General features: G+C 34.7%; 1 protein-coding gene across 4 annotated transcripts in view; it reads left to right on the top strand.

The window, feature by feature from the left end:
• PARG (poly(ADP-ribose) glycohydrolase) overlaps positions 1 to 21,330 on the top strand; it is a 119,091-nt gene that overhangs the window by 15,846 nt on the left and 81,915 nt on the right. For all 4 annotated transcript variants that reach the window (XM_047703334.1, XM_047703335.1, XM_047703332.1 and 1 more), the window contains exons 6-7: positions 7 to 90; positions 5,265 to 5,339. In XM_047703334.1, the coding sequence (XP_047559290.1) occupies positions 7 to 90; positions 5,265 to 5,339 (159 nt within the window). The remainder of the gene's footprint in view (positions 1 to 6; positions 91 to 5,264; positions 5,340 to 21,330) is intronic.

Below are 21,330 nucleotides of genomic sequence, written 5' to 3'. Positions count from 1 at the left end.
TTAAAGAATGGTGAGCGAACTGCAGGGAGCCGGTGGGAGCTCATTCAGACTGCACTTCTCAACAAATTCACACGACCCCAAAACCTGAAGGTAGTTGTTTTTGCTATTGTTCTTAGAGATGGGCCTTATGTCTCCCTCAAAGACATTTTTTGATCTTTAATAGACTCTATTAAAGGGGAAAGAAGAGTCAAGAGTCAACAACTATGCTAAAAGTATTTTCAACCTCAGCTGGAGGCCCCAAAGGTGATTTTGTAAAAATATTCCATGTGATCAGAGGTGACAGAGGTAACAGGATATTTGTTTGCAAATTGCTTAGTTCTTGAGGAACTTTCTTCTTAAGAGACATTTTTGGTTTCCACTCCATCACTAGTAAATGAGTAGAAGAATCTAGAGTTGTAAATGACTTGCCTGGAGACACACAGAATAGTTTGGAGAACCAGGAATAAGACCTTTGTTTCTTGATTCCCCATCCAGTTTCCTTCAGACCAAGCTTCTCTTTTATTTTTAAAAATTATCGTGTTTCTGAAATGTCCTTAAAAATAAGTCAGGAAAGAATTATGACTTTAACAATATTTGCCAAAAGGGAAATATCATTTCCTAATGATTAAAGTATACATTAAACATTCTGTTTTGTATTGCTGTTAGTATAGCCTTCTAGCAATCTAATTATTTATTAATTTTACATTTTGGCAATAATTTAGTTTTTGATTTTTTAAAATACTTCACTTAAGACTGTAAGAGCAACGATTAGATTCTTTTTCTAATATCTAAAATATGGGTGAGTATAACTGTTTTTTCGCATTGTAGCCATGTAAACTTTTGAAGGTTTTATTAACTATTAACAATAACAGATTTTTCTATGCTTGTGTGAAAAGGGTTTTTTTTTTTTTAAAGGTTTTATTTATTTATTTGACAGAGATAGAGGGAACGCAAGCAGGGGGAGTGGGAGAGGGAGAGCAGGTTTCCCACCGTGCAGGGAGCCTGATGCAGGGCTCAATCCCAGGACCCTGGGATCATGACCTGAGCCAAAGGCAGATGCTTAATGACTAAGGCACCCAGGCACTCCAGGGTTTCATTTTCTTTGCGAGACTTTGTTGTATACAGTTTCCTCAGGTTTTATAGTGTTTCTCCATTTATATTCAGCAAATTTTTCTTAAACTTTCTATACCTTTCTATAGCTCCTGTTTGTCTTTTTTCTCTATGTGGAAAACATTGGATGTTGTACCATAATGTATTTTGAAAATTTCATTTCTCAAGATTTAATTTATTTATTTGACAGACAGAGAGAGATCACAAGTAGGCAGAGAGAGAGAGAGAGAGAGAGAGAGGAGGAAGCAGGCTCCCCTCTGAGCAGAGAGCCTGATGTTGGGCTTGATCCCAGGACCCTGGGATCATGACCTGAGCTGAAGGCAGAGGCTTTAACCCACTGAGCCACCCACGCATCCCCAATTTCACTCCTTAAGGACAGTGTTTCTCAATCTTATAATGTACTCCCTTAAAATGGAAGAAACTCTCAGGGTCCCCCAGAGTTTACTTATTTTTAGTATAATGTTAATTACATATGTACAGGCATCAAACATTAAACATAAACTCTTTATGCTTATAGTTACAGCTATATCCATTTGATTTTTTTTTTTTTGGCATTTTAAGCTTTATGAACCATCATTTGAGTTGTGTTCATTATCACAGTGAAAACAGTTTATACTCAGTATCCCCTTTTTGCACGAAAGTTTTTTTTTTTTTTCAAGATTTTATTTATCTGACACAGAGAGAGTAAAAGTGTGCAGTAGAGGGAGAGGGAGAAGCAGACTCCCAGCTGAGCAGGAAGACCTGTGCGGGACTCAATCCCAGGACCCTGGGATCGTGACCTCAGCCAAAGGCAGACAGCTAACTGACTGAGCCACCCAGGCGCCCTGCACAAAAGTTTTTTAACCACTGATCTGAACCTCAAAATAGTATGCTGAGGACATTAAAAAATACTTTATAAAGAAAAAAATTGTTCACTTTGTTTTTACTATTTACAATCACAAACAGTTGGTGGATGTTAGTAGATGCAAAGATGGCATTTGTATGGTGAACATCAGCTTGCAAATAAATATGATAGCACTTTGGTCCAGGTTCTGTAGAATTTGACAGTTCTGTACTGCAGTATTTCTTAGGATGGCTCAAAATTTTCACCATTTTTATCTGGTTAAAATACTTGCCTTCATTCCTACAATGTGTTGTCTTTTGCCCTTTGTATTCCAAAACCATGAAAGCAGGCCACTCAAGAATACTATTTATACTCCATTTGAGAAACACTGTCTTAGGTCCTACGGCTTTATAAGCAGGATTATTTAAATTTTTCATGTTTCTTCTTTAAGCATAAACACAATAATCATAGTGTTCTAAATTACCTTGTCTGCTCACCTCTTTAGCAATTCCTTAGTGCACCAGTGATTACTTTAAGAAGGGGTAATTGCTTTATTCTGAATTTCCCTTTCTTGTTTATTTTATGGTTGATTCAGCAGAAGAGAGTAATTCATAGAGATTTTTCTTCTGTCTGCTTATGGTAATTGTTTCTTTTGCTGAAAGAACACTATGGGGGAGGGGAACATTAAGTCCCTCTTACTGAGTATAATAATCTTTTGCTGGTTTTTTTTTTGATGTTGAGTTAAGTAGGATTAGAAATGTTAAAAGTTTAAAAAAGGAATAGTGTCTTCAGAAGTCAGTTTACACAATAATATTGCTATAATGTGTCTGATAATTTTCAAAGAATGGACGTCTTTGTGCTTTGTGTGTATTATGAACTATGAATTAAAGGAAATCTCAGTAGTTGGTAGCTAAGAATACAGAATAGTGTCCAGTTTTTCTAATGATAGGAGACCTTGTGGTAGACTACTTTTGAGACTTGAAGACTAAAGTAAAACTAAATATTAGTTAGGAATTAATGCTAATTATAAAATCACATTAAAGAATTAGAGTATAAAGTTAGAATGTAAAATGTTTTTCCTTAACTAACTTTGAGGAATAATTTACATATAAGAACATGCATGCTTTTAAAGGATGTAATTTGATGATGTTTGACATTTGCATATAGCCATGAAACCCCCTCTACAATCAAGGTACAGAGCATTTCTGTCACCTTCAAAGATCCCTCTTATTCCTATCGTTTAATTCCTCTTTCTGCACTGTCTCCAGGCAGTCGTTGATTTGCTCTTTTACTTTTCCTTTTTCTCTTCTCTTTTCTTTTTCTTTTTCTTTCTTTTTAACCATAGATTAGTTTACACTTTACATGAATGGAATCACATAGTATGTATGCTAGTGTGTCTGGCTTCTTTCACTTAGAATGAAAATCTTCAAGATTCGTCTGTGTTGTTGAGTTTATCAGCAGTTTGTTGCAGTGTATGCATTGTTTGTCCTTTTACCTGTTGATAGAAATTGCTATTTAAGACTTTGTATGAGGTTCTGAAATCAGATGTAATTAGAAAAAAAAAATCCTTAAAATCTTCTCTTAATGGAAAATTTTGTATGTAGCTGTAAGAAAAAGAAACACTTTTTCTTACCATATTATTTTATGATTGACGGTTTTCCTTTTTGAAGGAACTTGGATATCCCTTGATTCCAAGTAAATATACATTGTTGGTTTACTTTTTAATCTAGTTGCTTGGTAATTGTTTATATGGCATGAAGTGTTTTTCACGCAGCTCCTTGACAGAGTATTTTTAAAAACTTATTCAATTATGAGGAAATTTGGAAGGTTTACTATAACCTAACAGTGTTTTTTCAACTTACATACACTTCAGTAAAAAAATTGGAGATGTATATTATAAATATAAACAGTTGCTTGTAAATTCTGTTTGTTACATTAGTAATATATACATCATAAAATATAAGCAAAATAGAAATTTAAAGTGATGAGATAAAATGTAATTACAAACACAGTTGACCCTTGAACAACACAGGTTTGAACTGCAGCAGTTTCCTGTGCAGTTTTTTTTGGTAATACGGTACTGTTAATGTATTTTCTTTGTAATTTTATTAATATTTTCTCTTACTTTTGATTGTAAGAATGCAGTTTATCATACATAAAACATGCAAAATATGTTTTAATCGACTATGTTATCAGGCTTTGGTCAACAGTAGGTTATTAGTAGGTAAGTTTTTTGGGGGAGTCAAAGTTATATGCAGATTTTTAATCCTTGTGTTGTTCCTGGGTCAACCATAATAGTTTTTTCTGCATAAGTAGTGGATTGTCTTATGCATACCCCACTCTGGTATTAAATAAAATTCATATGAGTAAGTTTTAAAGATTTTACTGGCTCTGTTCAACGATCTATGAATCAGGCAGGGTCTTATCTAGCAGATGGAAACAGCACTCTAAGATGCTGTACAAAATGAAAGACTTAAAGGCAGAAGGGAGTGGAATCAAGTATGTTACACTAGGGAAAGTGGATTGGTTGTGGCAGTCATTTTCCTTTAGGGGATGGAAGAATTCTTTCAGGCTGATGAACTAACTAGTGCTGACCAGGTGGTTCCTCATTGACTGGTTTAAGATTCCATTTGTGGGAGTAGCTGAAACTGTAATTAAGTCTCTAGTGAAGTATGGCTTAGCATAATTGACTCCATTTGGGGCCTGTTTTGTTTTTATCACCTGTAACCAAGAATAAAGTACTGCTTAGTCAGATGTCACACCAGTAGATGGCGTGCTATTTTGACTTTTCTCTCTGTGTAAATATATAGTTTATATGAACTGCTGGGGGAAGATAACCATTTATATGTCACTTATAAAAACAGCTGATAGTAAAGGAAAAAAGACCATTTTATTCCTTAGGCATCAATCTTTTCTTATTATTGCCATCTCTCCCGTGAAGCCTTTTTAGACATTTTTTCCTAATTTACTCCTCTCATGAAATTTTAATACTGAAAATACACTGTATATTTGCATATATATTGTGAAGCTATTGATAGCCAACAGTCATTATGATATTTAATTTTTTTAATCTTCAAGATCCAGTTTTATCCATTGAGAGTGTATCACCTCTGTTTATAATGCAAGCGTTAGAGTTACAATTTTTTTCCTATTGCTTGACCTTTCTAATCTCATTTTTCTTAAGTGAATAATAAAGTGTGTATTCTGTTTGTTCATAGCTACTTACATGGAGTAGCTAATGGTAGGAGGAAGTTTAATGCTGATTACTGGAAATAGTTCATAAAGAAGAAAGGGTATTTGTAGATAATTTACTTGACTATATCATGAAGTTTTGTTTATGCTTTTTCCATAGGATGCTATTCTGAAATACAATGTGGCATATTCTAAGAAATGGGACTTTACAGCTTTGGTTGATTTCTGGGATAAGGTAAAAGTATGCTTATTCCTTTAACTTATGAAAATAATCTGTGTATAAAAATTTTGAGAAAATACCCATAAATCTGTCATACTAACATAATTATTATCCATTATTTTTGTGAAAAATATTTCCTGTTATATGTATGCTTTGGGAGCTAATTTTGAATTTTGCTTTAATCTCTCATAATGTTCTGTTAAATTTTTATACCATCATCAACATTATTAATGGCTCTATGATATTTTATGATTATTTCATGATTGGAAACATCTAGGCTGCATCCAGTTTTCCTCTGTTCTCATTTACACTGTAGTAACATGTTTATGTATGTTTGTGTAGGTATGTATACACACACACATACATATATATGTGTGTATATATATGTTTTCCCAAATTCAATATTGCTTCCTTGGGTGATTCCCAGAAATTAGGTGGCTAGGTCAAAGGGCACAGAATTATAGCCTTGGGTTTATGCTGTAAAATCATTTTCCATAACAAATTATAGTAATTTAGTATACCATTTTAATGGATAAGAATACTACTTTCATAGTTGTGTTAGAAAAATGAAAGCATGGCAAAAGAGGGAGTGCCACAGATAAATTAAAAAATTTGCATGGAAGGATGCCTAGGTGGTTCAGCTGGTTAAGCCTTTGACTCTTGGTTTTAGCTCAGGTCATGGTCTCAGGATCCTGAGATGGAGCCCTGCTTTGGGCTCCATGCTTAGTATAGAGTCTCTTGTCCCTCTCCTTCTGCTCCTCCCCAACACTCTGTCTCTAGAATAAATAAATAAAATCTTAAAAACAAATAAATAAAATTTTCATGGAAAATGAAAGAAAGATGACATATCATTTGGAAAGTGTAATTAGCACATAAAGCTCCCTGTACGTTATCTTCTGCAGAGTATAAGAGCTTACTATGTTTGCTAAATTTGTTGCCTAAGAAAGTGTTCCTGTAAGATATTCAAGCCTCTTGGAAAAGCAAATTTTGATTAGGATAAAGTAATTTTCTAGTAACTGTGGTGGTATCACTGTGAGAATGAATGATCTCCAGTTTAAATGACTTTAATTCTGAGACTGTTAACAGGTAATTTTACTAATAAAATGTGAGGTTTATAATATAAATTTGAAATTAACTTGCTTTTAAAGCTTGAGATCATTTTTTTCCTGGGTATATCCTTTATCTACTACATTTTTTTCACAGACCAAAAGAAATATGTTCAGCTACTTTTGAGGAAAAGAAGAATAAAGGGAATTGCATTTATTGAAGACATATGTATGAAAAGGAATATAATATTGAATTTAATCCTCAAACACTTTTGTGAAGTATAGATAATCACATTCAATTTAGAGAGGAAAGTAGACTTAGAACTTAAGTAACTTGGTCAACGTTATACAAATATTGAGTGAATTCACCAGCAAAGTATTGGGGGATCTAGATTTGAGCTCAGTTCAATTCCAGCACAAAATATGTTCTTTTTCTTTCTTTCTTTCTTTCTTTCTTTCTTTCTTTCTTTCTTTCTTTCTTTCTTTCTTTTTTTTTTTTAAGTAGGCTCCATGCCCAGCGTGGAGCCCAACTCAGGGCTTGAAGTCACAATCCTAAGATCAAGACCTGAGTTAAGATCAAGAGTCAGACTTAAAGCTTTTTTGTTCTTTTTTTATTATAATGATGTTTATCCCTTAAGAACACTGAACACCCTTACGTATAAGCTATTGTTTTATTAAAGATAGAACTGATTGACAATCTTATCATCAGAAAGCAGGGAGCCCTGAACATGTCCGTAGGTAACTGTAATAATTAAGCAGAGTGGAAGAAATGGATTAATAGAGTCTAGTGGGTCATAGAAGGGGAAAAGAGTTTTATTTTGGGTCATGGGGGAGATATTATAGAGGACGTAGTATTTGGGTGGTTGAGCGTAAAAGGTGTAGAGGAAAAGTAGTTAAAGGAAGTATATCTTGCAAATAGCCTGTTAAATGCATTAACTTCTTTCACTTCGCGCAGTGTTACAAGGTTCATTTGTGTTGTAGCATATGTCAGTACTTTATACCTTTTTATTGCTGAATAATATCCATTGTATAAGTATGCCATATCTTCTTTATCCATTCATCAGTTGATGGACATTTGGGTTGTTTCCACTTTTTGGCTATTATCATTAGTATCGCTGTGAACATTCATGTATAGGTTTTTGTGTGGGTCTGTTTTTTCACTCCTTTCGATATATACCTAGAAATTGCTAGGTTATTTGCTAACTTGTCATTTCATATTTTAAGGAACTGTCAAACTATTGATCCAAGTGGGTGCCTTACTTTACAGTCCTACTGGCATTGCACAAGGATTCCAGTTTTTCTACATCCTTGCTTGTTAATGTGTGTCCTTTTGATTTTAGCCATTCTAGTTGGTATGAAGTATTTCATTGTGGTTTGATTTGCATTTCTCTAATGACTAATGATGTTGAACATCTTTTCATGTGACTGTTGGCTATTTATGTATCTTCTTTTGAGAATTATCCATTCAATTCCTTTACCCTTAAAAAATTTTTTTTTTACTGAGTTTTGTCTTTTAAGTAATAAGTCCCTTATCAGGTATTTGATTTGTAGATACTTTCTCCTATTATATAGGTTGTCTTTTCATTTTCTTGATGGTATCCTTTGAAGCACAAAAATTTTCAATTTCAATAAATTCTAATTTATTTTTTTCTTTTGTTTCTATTTTTGTTGTCATATCTAAGAAGCTATTCTGAGGACAGAAAGACTTACTCCTTTGTTTATTTCTAAGAATTTTATGGTTTTAGTTCTTATACTTAGGTCCTTGTCCCATTTTGAGTTAATTTACATATATGGTATGAATTAGGGGTCCACTTTTACTGTTTTGCAGATATGTATCCATTTTGTGTTAATTTTCATATATTATACAAGGTAGAGATGTGATTTCATTATTTTGTATTGTGGGTATCTGATTGTCCCCGAACCATTTGTTAAAAAGACTCTTATATTCCTATTGACGTTTCTTGGTATTCTTACAAAAACTAGTTGACCATAAACATTTATCTGGCCCATTGATCTATATGTCTGTCTTTATGCCACTATCACACAGTCTTGATTACTAAACTTTGAAGTCATTTTTAAGCTGGGAAGTGTGAGTGCTCCAACTTTGTTCTTTTTCTAGTTTGTTTTGGCCATTATGGATCTTTGGCATTTCCATTTGAATTTTAGGGTCAGCTTATTAGTTACTGCAAGGAGTTAGCTGTGAAGAGTAACTTTTATAATCATATTAATAGAATCTAAAACAGTTTTGCATTTTGAGATAGGACCAGTAATTTCAGAGTTCCTTTATCAAGCTTTTGACTCATATGATGCTCAGTGGCAGGCATAAAATAATAGAAGGCTTATGTCTGTATCAGAATATCCTTGAATCTCTGTATCTCTTAGTCTTATAGAGATAGAATTTTTGATGCAAAGTTGACCAATTAATATCCTCTTTGTCTTAAATTGTAATTTATACATGGTCTGTTTGCATTTTGTAGTTTTCTGGGTTTTAATTGGATACAGTTGTTAATTTTGGTAAAAAGTAATGTTAAATTTGACACTTGACAATGGCAGTAAAACATGCCTTTGGTTAAAATACCTCTGTCACCTTGGTATGAGGTAAAGTAGTCATTTTTTCTCTCTCTTCTTAATGAAACTACTCAGACAGGATCTTGTTTCCCTTTTGTCAGGTGACCTTGCCCAGAAGGGTAATATATAGCAAGTTTTGGTGTGTTTAGTGTAGAACATAAATATGAGATGATTACCAAGGTGCTGATGATAGTTTTACAGTTCTTTAGAGAGAGGAGGCAGTGCGTTTTTGACCTTCTGATTTTTATTTACTTTGTAAAACTACAAATGGTTGGAGGAGTCCCTGTAACTGTACCAAATATTCATTTCTTATTTTCTTAAGTCTTTGCACTTATATCTAGTATTTTATAGTTATATCTAGATACAAAAGTATATTTAAAATGTTTTAGGATATATTACAAAATTGTGTTACATAGCTTTATCATCTTTAATCTTAATGGTTATATAATATTCCATCAAATTGATAGATCATTTTCTCAGCTATTGGAGTGTTAGAGATTTAAAGACATCTGTTTTTGTATAGAGTATATCTAGAGATTCAGAGGTATTCTTCCCTGTGACTCTCTGTTACTCCATTGTCATCAACGTATTTAACAGAAGTCGTTGGATGTTTAATACAGTTGTGTGTTTTTCTGTCCATCAAATCTCCAACGATATTAATATAGATCTTTACCACATCACAGCGCACAAGGATAACATTGCCCAGGCTCACGGTGATTAAAGACATATGTTTTAGTGGGATTGGAGGAAGAAAATGAGATCTATAGTACAAGAGAAGCAATTGTTTGGCTAGGTTTTAAATTATGAATGAATTATATTTGCTTTGCATTATCTATATCCACATTTTAGAGTAGGAGTACTTTAAAAAGGGTTCTTAAATGTTGCTTATTAGCAGTATTTGGAAATTGTTTACTTAAATGTTACATTGAACTCTGCAAGCCTTGCTTTGCTAAGAAAAAAATTAAGTTTAACATTATATCAACTTAATATTTTAACTGCAGAAGTTAAGTTTATTTGGGGGCAGTTAAAATTTATCTCCTTAAAACCTTGTTTTTGGCTAATTCTGTGTGTATTAGATTTTGTAACCAGACCTTCAGAACAGAAGGTGTTAATAACCACGGTCATTTAGCGTCATTCCATGGTATGGTTTTATCTATACACTAATATCTAGTGCAAGAAGTAAGAGACCCAGAATCCTGCTGATCCTGCTATGTGAGCATACTTATTTGAGATGAAAGTGAGTTTTTACTTTTGCTAGAGCCCAGCAAAGATCACAGAGATCTGTTATTTTGTAATTTATACTTAAATATTTAGATGGTAGCCAGTTGAAATGGCCATTACTTAGTGTGTTTTGCATCTTGAGTGTTAATATTGGTTTTCCTCATTGCCAGATGTTGGAAGTGCTAGGAACAAATAGTCTGTGTTTTATGTCTCTCCTGTGCGATGTTCCACAAAATTTAATTCAGGCACTTCTATAATTTGTATTCTAAGTAGATTGTTATTACTAGCATTTTTTCCCCAGGAAAGTTTAACAAAATGTTCTATATATTAAAAAAGGTCCTCTATTAATGCATTTTAGAGATGTTTTAAATAGTTCCCATATTACAACAGCTGTGGCACTATTTCTTCTCATTCTCTGAGTTACCTTGTAAATTCACATGCCACATTAAAGCTCTTATGGTATGTTTAAGAGTGATTACTTCTGTGTCTGTGATTCTGGCTTCTGTGTCTGTACTTGGGTGGTAGTAAAAAATGGATGTTTGCTTTATAAATATTCATTAGACCATACATAATATATTTTGTGTACTTTTTGAGTATATACTTCACAATAAATGTGGATGTTAATTTATTCAGTATAAAGAATTTTAAATTCTAAAACTGACTTATGTAGCAAACTTTTTCAGCAAATGGATTAGTTGTTGAAAGGAAACCTAAAGTTTTAGTGACTATTTTATTTTCATTTCCGTGTTTAGTTTTATGTCTGGAATAGAAAAGATAGAATCGACTAAGCCTCTTATTTCCTCACTTCTGTTGGTTTATATAGGCTGCCATAAATAACAAAATGAGGGGTTTTATTATTTTTATTATTTTTACATCTGTGACTGCTAAAAGTGATTGAGAAATAGGAGTGTGGGAATGAACAGAATTTACAAATAAAAAATGGAAAAACACTTAAAGGAGAAAAGATTTGTTGCTGTGTTTAGGCTAGTAATATATTCTCTTTTGGAAGCCACAGGGTTTTTTTGTTTTTTGTGTTTTTTTTGTTTGTAGTAAATACAGCATGAAGTCTATATACCTCATACATATGCAATAAATTCTTTATTACAATTCAGAGATTATGCATCCTTTACTTTTGCTGTAGTTATTAAAATATTGTATATGTGTCATCCTGTCAACTGGTATCCTGTGACTTCTTAGAGAAAGGTTGGGTGTAACGCCTTTTTCCCTGTAAAGGAGGTTGTGTAAATCCGTCAGTAATGAACTTGCATTTTTTAATGTGCTACTTAACTTTAAAAGGTAAATGGGGATCACACTGAGTTTTGAAGGATGCAAACTAAGTGGAACAAATTACGCCCTAGTTACTTTTTCCTTCAGAGTTCTTCATAAGTAATTAAAAAGTTTGAAGATAGGTACATTAGAATTTATTATCTTCAAAATTGAAGGATATACTGTTATACCTATGTTTAACTAAAATGATATTTTGAACTCATAAACCCTACTTTAAAATTATAATTATTGGGAACTTTAAAAATTATAATTATTGACATAACATTGTAGAAAAATAAATACAAGCTAGTATTAACATAGACTATAGAAAAAGTTCATCTTACATGTATAATGTCATGGCTGGAAGAAGTTGTTAAATTTGATTTATATGTTTATTTGATAAAAAGTTAAAGTGTGTTAAAATTATTAGGCAAAAATCATAGCATAAATCGTTTCTCATTAAATAACCTAAAACATAATAGTACCATGTTTATGGATCACTTTAACATCAATACATCTGTCTTCAAGTGATATCTTGGAGACTTCCTGACTTTCTGGGGCATGACATACTATTAAGGACAGCTTATCTAATAACTGTGCCAGATGTGCTCAGTATTTTTTTCCCTATTAAAAATTTTAGAACAATAATACTAGAGCAGTTTTTCTCTTTTCTCTTAACACAGTATATTCTCCACACCCCCCCTGCCAACAATAAACATTTCATGGAACATTAGTGTTTTCTAGAATAGTTTGGGAAATGGTGATGTAAGGCAACAGGTTGTTGTAATCAGTATTTCAAATCAGGGCATATTTCCTTAACTAATAGCCAGTAAAGATTGCGGCCACAATAGCTCTTATTTATTTGTTTATTTATTTAGTAATGCAGAAGTAAGTTTCTGAATGTATATAAACACATTACTCGTTAGCTTCTGAGTCTAAATGCAATCCTTCATGGCTAATCTGTTTCTGGATCTTTCTTCAAAGCTTAAAAGATTTAAACTGTGGTTATTATATTTGTCACAAAGAGCCTGTAGCAAATTCCTAATCAAATGAAAGCAGCCTTGAATGTTTCATAAGACTACAGCTAATGTCTTTATCTCTCTAGCTTTCAAACCTCTGATTTGGAGTTCAGTGGAAATTTAGCCTTTTTGGACTTCTTCCCCTGATGACTCACAGTCTCTACAAACAATAAGGTCTGCATTGCTTTACAGCTTTTGACTTAATTTAATTCATGAGAACTGTAGGAGCCAAAAGAGAGCTAATCATAGTCACTAAAATGTTGAATTTAAGACTCATATGAAATATGTGGACTTCCCCCCCTAGTTTGGTTAAGGTATGTTTTTGGATCAGAGCATATGTTGAGGGTATCAGATTCATGATTTATTTTAAATAGTGCATATTCTGTAGTACTAATTGCTGCAGTTGGAACTAGGCATCTTGCTTTATAAATTCGTTAAGTTATTATGGATGATAGGTCTCAGTTGAGCCCTCCATGCACTGCGTCATTGATGATGTTAGTGTTTGTTATTTTGTGTTTGTGAAACACTGTCTGTCATATTTGTGTATGTAGAGGACAAGGAGGATGGAAAATATGGATACCCAAACGTGAAAATCCATTAGTGCAATTTCTTCTTTATTCCAATAAGAAATAAACCTAGTATATTAATGTCCTGTAACTCCAACCTTAATTGTTTGGTTCAAATAGCTATGGAAGCCATTACTTTTTTAAAAAATACATTTTATTTATTTATTTGACAGAGAGGGAGAGCATAAGCAGGGGAGTGGCAGGCAGAGGGAGAGGGAGAAGCAGGCTCCCCCAGGAGCAGGGAGCCCGATATGGGGCTCAATGCCAAGACCCTGAGATCATGACCCGAGCTGAAGGCAGTTGCTTGACTACCTGAGGCACCCAGGTGCCCCAGAAGCCATTACTTTTAAATGTTGCTATGGCGTTGATTTTATTATCCAGGAATTTACTCTTTTACGGGGTGATGATAATGCCATGTTTTAATCTTTTTCATGATTGATATTTCTGTTAACTAGTTTGAAGTGTTTTTTGTTTTGTTTTGTTTTTATTTGGTTGGCTATAATGCCTTGATTTATAATTCCTGGTAAATTAATTTACATTTACTTTTATGTTCCTACTGTATTTCTTTTAGATAAGCTGCTAACATTGTTATTTACATGTAAGGTCTCATATTTAACAACCAGTAGGATTTTGTGGTATATAATATCTGAAGATAAAAGGATATTTTAAAAAATGTAAATCTGTTTTTTTTTTTTCAGCAGTCATAACTTTTATTCAAATAAATTTAAAGATTCAGGATGAATGATTTTTGTTTTTCAATTTTTTTTTTTTATTAGCACATAATGTACTATTTGTTTCAGGGGTACAGGTCTGTGATTCATCAGTCTTAAAACAATTCACAGCACTCACCATAGCACATACCCTCCCAATGTCCAGCACCCAGCCACCCCATCTTTCCATTCCAGCAACCATTAGTTTATTTCCTGAGATTAAGAGTTGCTTATGGTTTGTCTCCCTCTCTGGTTTTGTTTTATTTCATTTTTCCATCCCTTCCCCCATGATCCTCTGTCTTGTTTCTCAAATTCCTCGTATCAGTGAGATCATATAATAATTGTCTTTCTCTGATTGACTTATTTTACTTATCATACTATCCTCTAGTTCCATCCACGTTGTTGCAAATTGCAAGATTACAGATTTTTTGATGGCTTCATTATATTCACACACACACACACACACACACACACACACACCACATCTTCTTCATCCATTCATCTCTTGAGGGACATCTAGGCTTTTTTCATAGTTAGGCTATTGTGGACATTGCTGCTATAAGCACTGGGGTGCATTTACCCCTTCGGATCACTACATTCGTTTTTTGGGGGTAAATATGCAGTAGTGCAATTGCTGGGTCGTAGGGTAGTCTATTTTCAACTTTTTGAGGAACCTCCATACTGTTTTCAGAGTGGCTGCACCAGCTTGCCTTCACACCAACAGTGTAGGAGGGTTCCCCTTTCTCCACATCTTCACCAACCCCTGTCATTTTCTGACTTGTTAGTTTTAGCCATTCTGACTGGGGTGAGGTGGTATCTCATTGAGGTTTTGATTTGTATTTCCCTGATGCCGAGTGATGTTGAGTACTTTTTCATGTGTCTATTGGCCATTTGGGTGTCTTCTTTGCTGAAATGTCTGTTCATGTCTTTTGCCCATTTCTTGATTGGATTCTTTGTTCTTTGGGTGTTGAGTTTGATCAGTTCTTTATAGATTTTGGATACTAGCCCTTTATCTGATACGTCATTTGCAAATATTTTCTCGCATTCTGTCTTTTGTCTCTTGGTGTTGTTGACTGTTTCCGTTGCTGTGCAAAAGCTTTTGATATTGATGAATTCCCAGTAGTTCATTTTTTTGCCTTTGCTTCTCTTGCCTCTGGTGATGTTTCTAGGAAGAAGTCGCTGCAGCTGAGGTCAAAGAGGTTGCTGCCTGTGTTCTCAAGGATTTTGATGGGTTTCTGTCTCACATTTAGATCTTTCGTCCATTGTGGGTCTGTTTTTGAGTCTATTTTTGAGTATGGTATAAGGAAATGGTCCAGTTTCATTCTTGTGCATGTGGCTGTCCAATTTTCCCAGCACCATTTGTTGAAGAGACTGTCTTTTGTCCGTTGGACATTTTTTCCTGCTTTGTCAAAGATTAGCTGACCATAGAGTTGAGGTCCATTTCTGAACTCTCTATTCTGTTCCATTGATCTATGTGTCTGTTTTTGTGCCAGTATCATACTGTCTTGATGTTTACAGTATTGTAATAGATCTTGAAGTCCAAATTGTGATGCCACCAGCTTTGGATTTCTTTTTCAACATTCCTCTTGTTATTTGGGGTCTTTTTTGTTTCCATACAAATTTTAGGATTATTTGTTCCATTTCTATGAAAAAAGTTGATGGTATTTTGATAGGGATTGCATTAAATGTGTGGATTGCTCTAGGTAGCATAGACATTTTCACAGTATTTGTTCTTCCAATCCATGAGGGTGGAACATTTTTCCATTTCTTTGTGTCTTCCTCAATTTCCTTCATGAGTACTTAATAGTTCTCTGAGTACAGCTTCTTTGCCTCTTTGGTTAGATTTATTCCTAGGTATCTTACGGTTTTGGGTGCAATTGTAAATGGAATTGACTCCTTAATTTCTCTTTCTTCTGTCTTGGTGCTGGTATATAGAAATGCAACTGATTTTATATCCTGCCACTTTACTGAATTTCTGTATGAGTTCTAGCAGTTTGGGGGTGGAGTCTTTTGGGTTTTCCACATAAGGTATTCTATCATTTGCAAAGAGTGAAAGTTTGACTTCTTCTTTGCTGATTCAGATGCCTTTTATTTCTTTTCGTTGTCTGATTGCTGTTGCTAGGACTTCGAGTACTATGTTGAATAGCGGTGGTGATAGTGGACATCCCTACTGTGTTCTGACTTTAGGGGAATAGCTCTCAGTATTTCCCCCATTGAGAATATTCACTATGGGTTTTTCCATAGATGGTTTTTATGATAGTGTGGTATGTACCCTCTATCCCTACACTGGGAAGAGTTTTAATCAAGAAAGGATACTGTGTCAAATGCTTTTTCTGTATCCATTGAGAGTATCATATGGTTCTTGTTCTTTGTTTTATTAATGTATTGCCTCACATTGATTTGCGGATGTTGAAACAACCTTGCAGCCCAGGAATAAATCCCACTTGGTTGTGGTAAATAATCCTTTTAATGTACTGTTGGTTCGATCCTATTGGCTATATTTTGTTGAGAATTTTTGCATCCATGTTCATTGGGGATATTGGTCTGTAATACTCCTTTTAGATGGGGTCTTTGTCTGGTTTTGGGATCAAGTAATGCTGGCCTCATAAAATGAGTTTGGAAGTTTTCCTTCCATCTCTATTTTTTGGAACAGTTTCAGGAGAATAGGTATTAATTATTCTTTAAATGTTTGGTAGAATTCCCCTGGGAAGCCATCTGGCCCTGGGCTCTTATTTGTTGGGAGATTTTTAATTACGGCTTCAATCTCCTTACTGGTTATGGGTCTGTTCAGGTTTTCTATTTCTTCCTGGTTCAGTTATGGTAGTTTATATGTCTCTAGGAATGCATCCATTTCTTCCAGATTGTCAAATTTGCTGGCATATAATTGCTTACAATATGTTCTTATAATTGTTTGTATTTCTTTGGTATTGGTTCTGATCTCCTCTTTCATTCATGATTTTATTAATTTGGTTCCTTTCTCTTTTCGATAAGTCTGGCCAGGTGTTTATTAATCTTACTAATTCTTTCAAAGAACCAGCTCCTACTTCCATTGATCTGTTATGCTGTTCCTTTGGTTTCTATTTCATTGATTTCTTCTCTGATCTTAATATTTTCTCTTCTCCTGCTGGATTTAGGCTTTATTTAGTGTTCTTTCTCCAGCTTCTTTAGGTGTAGCATTAGATTGATTATTTGAGACCTTTTTTGTTTCTTGAAAAAGGCTTGTATTGCTTTATACTTTCCTCTCAGGACTGCCTTTTCTGTATCCCAATGATTTTGAACAGTTGTGTTTTCATTTTCATTTGTTTCCATGAGGAATGGCAGAATAATTCTTTAATTTCCTGGTTGACTCATTCTTCATTCATTCATTCTTCAGTAGGATGCTCTTTAGCTTCCATGTATTTGAGTTTTTTCCAACTTTCTTCTTGTGATTGAGTTCTAGTTTCAAAGCACTGTGGTCCGAAAATATGCAGGGAATGATCCTAGTCTTTGGTACCGGTTGAGACCTGATTTGTGACCCAAGATGTGATCTATTCTGGAGACTGTTCCATGTGCACTAGAGAAGAATGTGTATTCTGTTGTTTTGGGATGGAATGTGCTGAATATATCTGTGATGTCCATCTGGTTCAATGTGTCATTTAAAGCCTTTATGTCCTTGTTGATCTTTTATTCAGATGATCAGTCCATTTCAGTGAGGGGGGTGTTAAAACCCCTACTATTATTGTATTATTGTCGATGTGTTTCTTTGATGTTGTTATTAATTGGCTGCTCCCATATTAGGGGCATAAATATTTAAAATTGTTAGATCTTCTTGTTGGATATATCCTTTAAGTATGATATATTGTCCTTCCTCATCTCTTATTATAGTCTTTGGTTTAAAATCTAATTTGTCTGATAAAGGGATTGCCACCCCAGCTTCTTTTTGATGTCCATTAGCATGGTAAATGGTTTTCCACCCACTCACTTTAAATCTAGAGGTGTCTTTGGGTCTAAAATGAGTTTCTTGCAGACAGCATATTGGTGGGTCTTGTTTTTTTATCTGTTCTGAATCCCTGTGTCTTCTTATTGGGTCATTTAGCCCATTTACATTCAGGGTTTCTATCAAAAGATATGAATTTAGTACCATTGTATTGCCTGTAAGGTGACTGTTATTGTATATTGTCTCTTTTCCTTTCTGGTCTGTGTTACTTTTAGGGTCTCTTTTGGCTTAGAGGACCTGTTTCATTATTTGCTGTAGGTTTGGTTTGGTGTTTGCAAATTCTTTCAGGCTTTGTTTGTCCAGGAAGCTTTTTATCTCTCCTTCTATTTTCAGTGACAACCTAGCTGGATATAGTATTCTTGGCTGCATATTTTTCTCGCTTAGTGCTCTGAATATTTCATGCCAGTCCTTTCTGGCATGTCAGGTCTCTGTGGATAAGTCTCCTGTCAGTGTAATGTTTCTAGTGTTGTACGTTACAGACTTCTTGTCCCAAGCTGCTTTCAGGATTTTCTCTTTGTCTCTGCGACTTATAAATTTTACCATTAAATGATGGGTGTTGACCTATTTTAATTGATTTTGAGGTGGAGGTTCTCTGTGCCTCCTGGATTTTGATGCCTTTTTCCTTCCCCAAATTAGGGAAGTTCTCTCCTATAATTTGCTCCAATATACCTTCTGGCCCTCTCTCTCTCTCTTCTTCTTCTTCCTTTTTTTTTTTTTTTTTTTTTTTTTTTTATTTGACAGAGAGATATCACAAGCAGGTAGAGAGGCAAGCAGAGAGAGAGAGAGAGGGAGGAGGAAGCAGGCTCCCTGCCTAGCAGAGAGCCCGATGCGGGATTCAATCCCAGGACCCCGAGATCATGACCTGAGCCAAAGGCAGAGGCTTTAACCCACTGAGCCACCCAGGCAGCCCCTCTCTCTCTTCTTTTTCTGGGATCCCAATTATTCTAATATTGTTTCATCTTATGGTGTTGCTTATCTCTCAAATTCTCCCTTCGTGATCCAGTAGTCGTTTATCTGTGTCTCAGCTTCTTTATTCTCCATCCTTTGGTCTTTTATGTCACTAATTCTCTCTTCTGCCTCATTTATTCTAGCAGTTAGAGCCTCCATTTTTTGTTGTACCTTGCTAATAGCCTTTTTGATTGTGACTTGGTTAGATTTAAGTTCTTTCATTTCTCCAGAAAGGGATTCTCTAGTATCATCTATGCTTTTTTCAAGCCCGGCTAGTATCTTTATAATCATCATTCTGAACTCTAGTTCTGACATCTTGCTAATGTCCATATTGATTAGGTCCCTGGCAGGTGGTACTCCCTCTTGTTCTTTTTTTTTGAGGGGAGTTTTCCCATTTTGTCATTTTGTTCAGAGAGGAATAATGAATGAAAGAAGAAAATGCTAAAAGGGTAAACAACGACCCCAGAAAACTATACACTAAAGAAATCAGAAGAGACCTGAAACTGGAGGGGGAAAAGAAAAGAATATGATCAGACTGCTGAATAGAACAGAGCCACACAGTAGATTTTGGGTGTATTTTGGTGAGAAAAAACTGCCTCCCAAAATTTTAAAGAGAAACTTACATTTATGTACACACACACACACACACACACACACACAAATAAGGATAAATATGTTGAAGGGATGGAATATGACTGTAATGATGAAAATTTTAAAAATATTTTAAGAAAGGAATTGATAAGGAGTTGGTTGAAAAAATAAAGAACAAAAAATTTTAAAAAGAGGAGAGAATCTAATCAGGCAGGAGACTAGAACAAAGTCATACACTAGATTTAGGGTATATTTTAGTCTGTTAAGAGAAATCATATCTCAATATTTTAAAGAAAACCTTATATATAGACAAAAAATAAGGTTAAATACAATGAAGGGATAGAATATGAGTATAAAAATGAAAATTAGAAAAGATTTTAAAAAAGGAATTGATTAGATAAGATGTTGGCTGAAAAGGGAAAGAAGAAAAATTTTAAAAATAAAAAAGATAAAGAAAATTTTAAAAACTAACTTTGAAAGGCTAAAGAATCATGAGGAAAAAGCTATGAATTCTATGTGCTGTATTCCCCTTTGCTTCACTGGAGTTTTTCAGTTTTAATTGATCAGTAAACTTGGTCTTGGCTTTTTGTTCTTGCTGATCTTCTGGGGGAGGAGCCGTTGGCAGCACAGACTTCTAAAAGTTCTGATTTTATTCTCTGCTGCTTATCAGTATCACTTGCCGGTAGTTGGCTGATGGAGACTCCCATTACCCCCTCCTCCCCCGTGGTCTGTCTCCCCAAATATCACCTTGGATTCACTTCTTTGTGCATCCTACCTTCCAGAAAGTGATTGCTTTTCTGTTCATAGAATTGCTGCTATCCTTGTCTTCCATCTTCTCTTGAGTTTGTAGGTGTTCAGAATGTTTTGATATCTAGGTGAATTCCTGGGACCAGATGAAATTTATGTCTCCTACTCCTTGTCATCTTGCTGCTTCTCTCTTGTTTTTCAAATTTATATAGTTTCAATATGTAGTCTCTATCAACAATGCAGTAATCTTGGTAATGAGGGTTAAATAGGTCCATTGTCCTCTCGATGCAGGGAGTACTTTATTAGTGCCAGTGTACCATCATAGCTGCATCTAATGAGGACTGAGCTAATAATCTTCTCTGTATTTTACTGTTGGTACTAGTTGTGAAAAGCACATACCCATAACTTATTGCTATGGCAATAACAGGTAATGATTAACTGCATGATACATTCCAGTTCGAAACTGTCTGAGCAATTATTTTTTATTGTGTTAAAGACGTTTTTAGTAAGCTTAGTGGCATAGTAACTTGTTGCCTCAGATGCTCTTTGATTACTTGAAAAACACTGTAAAAAGACATTTTCTCCAACAAGAACTATTTCTAGCATAGTGAAATATAGAATATTTTCAAATGAAGTCCCAGGTGATGCTGTTGGTCTAATCTACCTCAGTCCTGGGAAGCCCAGCTCAGAGGTAAACAAGGTGGTTTAGTCCATTCAGGCTGCTAGTAACAGAATACAATAGACCGGGTGGCTTATAAGCAACAGAAATTTATTTTTCACAGTTCTGGAGGCTGTCAAGTCCAAGGTCAAGGCATTGGCAGATTTGGTATTTAGTAGACTGTTCTTCATGATTCATAGATGTAGGCTGTTTTCTTGCTATATTTTCACAAAGCAGAAGGAGCAATGGAGCTCTCCAAGGTCTCTTTTAAAAAGGCACTAATCCTATACATGACTTGAATAACCTCCCTAAATTTCCACATTCAAATACCTTCACATGGCAGGAATAGGTTTCAACATACGAATTAGGGAGGACACAAGCACTCAGTCTGTAGCATAAAGACCATCTTCCATTGGGAATGGAATGTTAAAAGTGCTTTATATCACATCTCACTAGTTAGCAGCAAATACTCAACTTCTTTCCCCATAGCTGACATCTCTCTTCCTTTGTAGTCCTTTCCTTTTGGCCAGCAGCTTAGCTAGCTTAAGTTGTAGACATTTCAGCTTGGTTCACTTGCAAACTTTTACGCATTCTGGGCTTAGCCCTATCTCCTCCCAAATTTAACCTCCTCTCCAAGGTCCCCTGTGCCCTTGATCTCCTTGAAGTTTGCTGTAACTTCCTACTTGGTTA

This window comes from Lutra lutra, chromosome 14 (genome assembly GCF_902655055.1).
Source record: "Lutra lutra chromosome 14, mLutLut1.2, whole genome shotgun sequence".
In the NCBI taxonomy this organism is placed as follows: Eukaryota; Metazoa; Chordata; class Mammalia; order Carnivora; family Mustelidae; genus Lutra; species Lutra lutra.
This window is presented reverse-complemented; position numbering and strand designations above follow the sequence as displayed.